This window comes from Palaemon carinicauda, chromosome 1 (assembly GCF_036898095.1).
Source record: "Palaemon carinicauda isolate YSFRI2023 chromosome 1, ASM3689809v2, whole genome shotgun sequence".
In the NCBI taxonomy this organism is placed as follows: domain Eukaryota; kingdom Metazoa; phylum Arthropoda; class Malacostraca; order Decapoda; family Palaemonidae; genus Palaemon; species Palaemon carinicauda.
The window spans coordinates 279,196,175-279,205,382 of NC_090725.1; the positions used below are offsets into that span (position 1 = coordinate 279,196,175).

Consider the following 9,208-nt stretch of genomic DNA (forward strand, 5'->3'; position numbering starts at 1 on the left):
ATGCAGTAATGCATATTGTATCAACTGCTTCAGATAAAACAATTGTGTCTCCAAAATATGCAAATAGTTCTGTCTTCTTCTGGCTATTCCTGAGGATGCTGACCCAATTGCCAGGAGGTTTTGCAATGCTAATCCCTCTGCGACAAAACCCTGTGCCTCTTTTTTTTGTCTTGTTTGGGCTTTCATACTGTCTGTCTTATGCACATCAAATGAAATGTTTGCTTATTTGTACTTCTGTACCTTGGACAAGACTTCATCTTTTGCATAAGACTCAAATGTAGTCCCATTAATTGGCGTAAGATTGTTTACAAGAGGTGCATTAATCGTTATGATAACATCAGCAGTAGGTTCTTTTTCATGGGTGTCTGATGCCTACTGTTTTAGTAGATGCAGCAGCTGTGACTTGGTGCCCTGATGCATCTGTCTATTCTGAGCCTGTGATGGTCAGCAATTCTAATTTTCATATTGCAAGGATTCCTTAAAGTCACAGTCTGTTCGTGCATGATATGCAGAGACATGAGAATAGATTACAATCTTCCTTTATGGTATGCAGTGATGGCACATCGTTGCAGCTTTTTGCGTAAAGGCAATATCATGGCCAATTGTAAGTCTTTGATTGGTGCTGGTTTGTTACAAATAAAGCAATGCCTCCTTTCTCAATTTTAGATTTTTCTGCATCTTCTTCACCTGCCTTGTGGCTTCTATGTGAATTTTGCTGATAGGGCATTACTATATTTTGTTCTGTCTTACACAGTGACTTCTAGTTTTGTTTTTTGCACGCATGATTCATTATATGTAACTCTGTTCCTTTCAAAGGTTTGCAGAATGATATCACATTCATCAGGCCTTTTGGAAGGAAATATTATGGGCATTGCATTTAATTTGTAACATTCAGGAATGTTTGGAGAAAGGGTAACATAGTCAGCAGCAGATGTATCCACTAGCCTTTCGCGTATGTCATCTTAACACAAGAAACAAAACTTTCGTTTAGTTGTACTATCTCCCTTCAGAAAAAAACGTCGACTTCCAAGATTGTGCTGCCATTACTTTCGTTCTATAGGCTGAGGGCTTATCCTTAATACCTATGAAAGATATAAATGCACTTTCAAATATGAGATACAACTAGCTGTCATCTTTCTTGGTTCAGCTTTCCCACGCTGGCACATACTGTCAATTCAGGTGAGGCTGTTTAACTTTGAGCTGTTGCTAGCTGAGCAGCATTCTGGAAACAAATGACAAATGTCTTCCATTAGCTAGCAATGAACCCCATGCTCAGTCTCACAGCTATAGTGTCAACCAGTGTGCCTTGGTAGTGCACTGACACCACTCTATTACATTGAGCTAATTATCCATTAATAGCAATGATGAAATTGAATGAAATAGCCCAATTTATTTCTAACCTACAAAATATAAACTGATCAAGCTGAAGTTAAACCAGAATCCATGTATTACCTGACCTTTTACCTCGTATATGAATTTAAGTACCAAATTTTGGCATTTTGGCATATATATTTGATATAGTGACAGCCATCTTGGATATTTCTAGGTATAAAATTATATATCTAAATATGTAAAGGCTTGCTTTCAATACTTTAACATAAAATGAGCGTAACAGGAATTCAAACGTGATTAACCAATTAAATGTCAATATCCAGATATCCACAAGAAGCCATTTTGAAAACCTGCCGGCCATCTTGGAAAATGGCAAATTTTGTATAGCCAGAGGTTGACGAAACTAAGGCCAAGAAGAATCGTTGTGCCGAATTCTATCTTAGTATCACCCTTTCCACTTTTCCTCTGTTATTTTCAAGTTACGCGCTCCACTAAATAAATCTGACATCTTTTAAAGCCTCTGTTGACATAATTGGTAGCTACCTGTCTTTCATTTGAAGAAACTAAGGTTTGATCATAATGTGAGGTAGAAATTTATTTTTATTTGAGCACAATATTGTGGTGGTTTTCATTATATATATATATATATATATATGTATATATATACTGTACACACACATATATATATACTGTACACACACACACATATATATATATATACTGTACACACACACACACACACATATATATATATATATATACAGTATATATACTGTACACACATATATACACACACACACACATATATATATATATATATACTGTACACACATATATATACATAAATATATATATATATATATATACACTCTATGTATATATATAATGTGTGTGTATAAATATGTATAAATTACGGAATCTCGCTAGGGTCAGCTCGTGATGCCACACGCGTGAAACTTAATTGAACTTTAGAATACGGGTCCAGTTTTCTCCGCTTGTATCTGAAACACCTTCTTGGGGAGACACATTTGGCCTAGAATTAATATTCAATGCACCGCGCCTCTTTCCTATTTACGATCCGAACAACTACTTTTTCCTCCTAAGGATTTTTTTCTCGTAACTTCTCTCCTCTTAGATTTTCGAGCTTTAACTAGCAAGTCTGCTTTGATCAATATCGTATTTAGCTTTTTTATAGTTTATATGTTAAATATCTATTTCATTGTTACTGCTTTTGAAATATCTTATATTAATTGTTCATTATTTTTCTTATAGTTATTTTATTTAATTTCTTCACTGGGCTATTTTCCTTGTTTTTTTTCTTTTGGAGCCCTTTTCAAACTAGGGTTGTAGCTTAGCTAATAATAATAATAATAATAATAATAATAGTTGCATAGTAATTCGTGTTTAGGACTTATTTCCCCTATACTAAACTATATGCAATCATTTCTGGTCCACTGCAGGACAAAAGCCTCAGACATGTCAATTCATCTGTCTAATATATATATATATATATATATATACTGTCACGGTCAGGGGGAGAGGAAGTAGTCATAACGCAATGAGAAAGGGTACCCCGAGAGGTACACTCAGAAACCCCATTCTCCCACAAATTGCCAAACCAGCAAAGGAGGGGCAAGAAGGTTGAATGTGTGTGCTTATTAATATAAATATTTTAAACGTCATTTTTAACGGCTCGGGTACACTAGTTTTATATAAAACCTAATATTCAAATGTACGGCTTCGATGTTCATCCTTGCTGCAACCTCATTTAAAAGTCAATAATTCAATCAATCAATCAGTCGCTATTCTAATAAAAAGAAAATTTGAAGTCATAAAAAATATAAATCATATTTCTGACCCAAAGTAAATAAGTCGAATAAGATATTAAAATTTGAGTCAACTGATATACGATTTTATGTACTAATTAAGAAATATAGTAAGTGAATACTCTGAAACGCGGAGATGAAATAGAAAAATAGAAAAGCACTCCGAGAGTGCAGACCTCCGCCAATGCAGCTTATTTCTCGAAACAAGCTTGCCTTTCCCAGAATCAATTTAGACCGCAGGTGTATTTGCAGTCTGTGTGACAACCATGTGCTAACATAGGTTTGGGTTAATTCGGTCGACCTTTTACTCGACCTTGACCTTTGACCTAGGGCTTTCAAAATTAAATAACTTCCACGTCTCAACATAACAATTAACGCCTGAAAGTTTCACTACTCAATGAGTAAAATTGTGGCCAGGAAGTTCTTCACAAACAAACATAACCTCCTCCCAACTTTGTTGGCGGAGGTAAAAGAAGTTTCGATGTAATGGATAGGCTAATGTTGATTCCGGTACTAAAGTTGTCTTCAGATATCGGCATTAGATAACTGGAGAATTCCAGTTGACTCTTTATAAATACAAAGGGATAAATAAACACGCTGCTCTCCCCGGTACCTGAGAACGTGACCTTTTACAAATGTCAGTCGGTATAGGTGTTCACGTCACCGCCTGCCATTTAGAAAGAATACGCTCTCAAACGAATATAACTGATTACTCAAAAAGCAAGAGCCAGTGAGCGTGAAGCTCATTCCAGCTTAATCTAGTACACTAATCTGGTCTTCAGCTGTAGACTCTAATTTTAATTTGTTGGACAAAAACTTATGGTCTATCAAATTTCTTATTCCTGATCTAGATATATATAGAGTTCGCTTACTTGAGGGTACACTCGGGCACACTTTTCTATCTGGTTTCTTTTTGTCTTATTTGTTAAAGTTTTTTATAGTTTATGTAGGAAATATTTATTTAGATGGTGTTACTGTTCTTGAAATATTTCAGTTTTTCTCGTTTCCTTTCCTCACTGGGCTATTTTCCCTGTTGGGGCCCTTGGGCTTATAGCATCCTGCTTTTCCAACTAGGATTGTAGCTTAGCAAGTAATAATAATGATCATAATAATCAATGGCATGCTACTTTTACAAATAAAATTGTAGCATAGATAATACTAATAATAAAAATAATAATAATAATAATAATAATAATAATAATAATAATAATAATAATAAGGTTGCATGAGATTTTTCATAATTCTGACCATCTTTTGCATTCACATCTACCCAGACTGTACCATCGTGTATGTAGTACTAGGTATGCAGTGAATTGTAACAGCCATGCCTTCTCTATCATGAGGCTCAATGCTATAATAATAATGATACAACATTCAAGAAGTTTTATTCCAACTGTGATTGGATTGTGGAATGACCTTCCTAATCACGTAATTGAATCGGTGGAACTCTAGAAGTTCAAACTTACAGCGAAAGATTTTACGTTAAACAGGCTGACATAAAAGTCTCTCCTCATAGTCTATATATATATATATATATATATATGACAGATAATTTTTGAGGTTTTAACCGATCTGAAGGCATTTTATACTAATTATTTACTACTCATGCAGTTTATTTATTTTTTTCCTCTCTGGGCTATTTCCCCGTGGAGCCCTTGGGCTTACAGAATCCTGCTTTCCCAACTAGGGTTATAATAATAATAATAATAATAATAATAATAATAATAATAATAATAATAATAAGCATCTCTATTAAAGAACTATTACATAAGGCTCAAGCTAAAGCACCTTTGATAGTCACCCAACTTCTTGTGAGAACAGAGGGCTTACGAGGGAAGGAGCTTTGGGAAGAATAGAAACATTTGCATATGAATGAACAGGGAAGGGAGCGATTTATAGGTCATCATTAATCAAAAGAAAAAAAAACGAGTAAGAGAACTGATTCCTGATTGACACTTCTAGACAGGAAAAGGAGCAGATATTGTTCAACAACAAATACGAAAATTGAAATATAATCTGCAGAGAACGCTGGCCAGAAACATCGACCCCACATAGCAGTGGGAAAAGATGCAGACAAAGAAGAAGAATCTGCAGGTACAAAAGAAGCCAATGCCCAGAGCTTATTATTATTATTATTATTATTATTATTATTATTATTATTATTATTATTATTATTATTATTAAGCTAAAACTCTAATTGGAAAAGCAGGTTGATATATACCCAGTGGCTCCAACTGGGAAAATAACCCAGTGAGGAAAGGAAACAAGGAAAATTAAAATATTTTAACATTGTAACATTGTCCTGAACTATGGAAAAATCATGAGCAATGGTATAATGCTTTGGCACAACCTCTTGCGTAAGTATGAGCTGGCATTCAATTCCAATATTGTTGAATGTGAAATTATAGGTCTATAGAAACCTATCTAGGCTAGTTAAAACCCCCAAACAACTATTGAAAAAAAAAAGGTGTTAGAAATAGAGTATAAATTAAATTTACTCAAGTTACTTCAAAGCCCATTTTTCATCGCCAAAGTTGCAATTAAGCTTCTGATGAAAACACCGTTACCAGACAACGAAATATAGACCTAGAATTATACTGTTGGAAAATATTTACTTGGGTCAGTCTTTTATCTTCAAGTTGTTATAGGACTCTAATTTTAACCTTCATTCGATAGGAATATAGCATATTAGCTAGTCTGATATGAGAGATAAAAGTACTTAGCACAGCTGCGTTGCTGAGTGAACGAACCAATGCAGTGGTATTTGAGATTGTAAACAAACGCAAGGAAACAAATGAGAACAGCTGCTTGTTGGCTACTTCTTGGCGAGATAGTTACTTAATTTGTATTTAATATTGCAGACTGGCGAACTTATCACGTTTAAATAATGTGTTTGCTACTTCCTGGTACATTTGAGAGAGAGAGAGAGAGAGAGAGAGAGAGAGAGAGAGAGAGAGTCTGAACTTTTAGACATGAAGAGAGAAGACCCTCAAAATTCTCTCTCTCTCTCTCTCTCTCTCTCTCTCTCTCTCTCTCTCACACACACACATCGAAAACCCGAGAGTACGTGACCCTGGCCAGGTATATCTCTGGCTATTATGTTTGCCGGTAAATGTTCGATTTCACTTGATTTAAGGCTTACTTAACGTCTCTGCTATCTGATTTCCCCCGTCTTGGACTTACGGTATTTCTATTTGGAAGAGAAACTACTGCAGTACTTTCCCTAACATTACACCATCTGTACGCATGCCTATCGGGTACATTAAAACCTTAAATCCATTTCTTTAATGCTTAACAAATACAGAGGATTCGCAAAGGGAAAATCTAGTATCACGAGGTAACATAATATTACTGATCTTGAAAAGTTTTAACTTACATAGGCCTTAGAGGCTAAACTTGTATTGAAACCGGCTAGAGTTTCATCTAAATCGGTACTCTGGGGAATCAAAAGAAATCTTTACAGTCGGAAATCACACAGCAGTGTGTTTGATTATGACCTTTACGGAATTTCGATAAGTTGCCACGGGACTTTAATACAATATGCAAATTCGCTCAAATAATATATCTTCCATAGACCAGTTTTACAAGATAATGATGGATAAAATTTCACGTTGCATAAGCTGAGAGAACTCGGAATTTGATAGGATAATCCGAAAACTAAAATGACATGACGACGCATCCTACTAAAATGTTTATACTGTAAAACACATTTAATGGGAAAATATTATGGGAAACAAGTTATATAACAATAGTACAGGTGACAACTCTCTCTCTTTCTCTCTCTCTTATCGACATGACAAAAAAAAGAGCTATATGTATGCATTAAAGGCGCCTATTATTAGTTATGTTATGAACACATGAAGATTGATCATGGTCAACGCTCCGATACACACACACACACACACACACACACACACACATATATATATATATATATATAACATTATATAGGGATATATACATATAGTGTATAATTATGTGTATATATATATATATATATATATATTGGATCCCTCTCTCGTTAAGTCTCATTTTGCCTTGCCTACACATACACCGAGTAGATTAGCCTATTTTATACACGCTTCTCTTCCTTCATACACCTGACAACACTCAGATAACCGAAAAATTTCCTCTCCACTCAAGGGGTTAACTATTGCACTGTAATTGTTCAGTTGCTACTTTCCTCTAGGTATGGAGAGAAGAGACTCTTTATCTATGGTAAGTCAGCTCTTCTAGGAGAATGACATACCAAAATCAAACCATTGTTTTCTATTCTTGGGTAGTGCCATACCCTTTGTACCATGGTCTCCCACTGTCATGGGTCAGAGTTCTCTTGGGTGAAGGTATACTCGGGCACACTAATTTATGTTTCCTTATCTCCTTTCGTCACTTGGCTATTTTCCCCTGTTGGAGCCCTTGGACTTATAACATCCTGGTTTCTCAACTAAGATTGTAGCTTTGCAAGTAAATATATATATATATATATATATATATATAGATTTAATTTCTGGTTCTCAATATATGTCTCTACCGATATTGCAACCTACAACGGACAGCAGGCAAACTAACTACTCCTAATTCTCTGCTTTGGTGAGCAGTCTCAAAACTCTGTACAAGTACACGAAGTTGGTTCGGCGAGCGTCCAAACAGCGGGGACCACGAGTGAGTATGAGTGCTTAAAGATAAACAAAATCGCTTCGCGGACAGAAGTTTACTCGGCATTATCTTATCGACAAAATATGACTTAGTAGTTGACATCAATCATATTGCGCGTGTGTGTACTATAATTATTATTATTATTATTATTATTATTATTATTATTATTATTATTGGCTAAGCTACAAACCTAGTTGGAAACTCAGGATGCTATAAGCCCAATGGCTCCAGCGGGGGAAAATAGCACAGTGAAGAAAGGAATTAAAGAAATTTATGTTCACATTCGAGCAGTTTAATTAATTTCATTTCTATGCAGGCTCATCCCCTAAAAAGACCATTAGATAAACCTACTTTGATCATAGGAAGCATATCCTGAGACCTCTGCAGATATAATTCAGGGTCACATTGTAGATTCCCGCTGTCCCAGTTTGGAGGATATTTTCGGGTAAAATATCCTGTCAATTCTTTTTTTCTATGAAAATCAGAATACCCTCTTATTTCCAGATCAAGATATGGAGAGGAATTTGAAGTTGCTATCACTACCAAAAATCATGATTATTTTAGGAAATATGAGATTTCGCACAAAATAAAAATACTGCATTTCGTAGTTGATTAAAATGGAAAAGCACTTTCAAAATATGAGATATTATCATTTCTAAACAATAAACACCAATTAGTAGAATTTTCGAGAGAGGAAAAGCTAAAATTTCCTAAGTAGTGTCACTGAGCAAAGGTCATCGATGATAGAGAGAGAGAGAGAGAGAGAGAGAGAGAGAGAGAGAGAGAGAGAACAATCACAGCTTATAATAATAGCCTTCGTTCCACTCACCATGATTAAGGCAATAAGTAAACAGATCGAGTTGAAGGTGACTTGCTCACAAGCCGGCTAACTCACAACTGGGAGAAATTCGGAGCTACCTCACTCAGATTTTTACAAGCTCACAGTCACATACAGGCTTGGCTCGCTGCCTCTATCACTCCTCCTACTCTCCCAACACCCCGAAAAATCCAGCCCCCCTCCCCCACCCCCAACACCTATACCCCCTTTGGACCCTCTCAAGTGATTAAGTCTCTCTCTCTCTCTCTCTCTCTCTCTCTCTCTCTCTCCAAACTTCTGAAATAATTACTTTTAAATTTGTCTGTAGATTCGTTTGTCTGTGATGCTGTTTGTTGTCAGAATATATTCAAGTATTTCTGTGCATGTATGTATGTGATGACTATGTCAGTTTGTAGAGAGAGAGAGAGAGAGAGAGAGAGAGAGAGAGAGAGAGAGAGACCATGGCGTGATCTGAATGCAATAAAATCACTCACGGAGGGAAATTACCAGCCAAAACCTCTGCTTACATAACAAAAACTTTTAATCACAAAATGATGGGAAACCTGCCTTTTGTGTG

At 35.7% G+C, this 9,208-nt stretch overlaps 1 protein-coding gene across 1 annotated transcript in view; it reads right to left on the reverse strand.

Moving 5' to 3' along the window:
- The window catches only part of Ak1 (Adenylate kinase 1), a 36,083-nt gene extending 27,306 nt beyond the window's left edge, over nucleotides 1-8,777 (reverse strand). Inside the window, 1 exon segment of the mRNA XM_068391505.1 lies at nucleotides 8,644-8,777. Within this exon segment, the coding sequence (XP_068247606.1) occupies nucleotides 8,644-8,646 (3 nt within the window). The 5' untranslated portion in view covers nucleotides 8,647-8,777.
- Nucleotides 8,778-9,208: the final 431 nt, after the last annotated feature.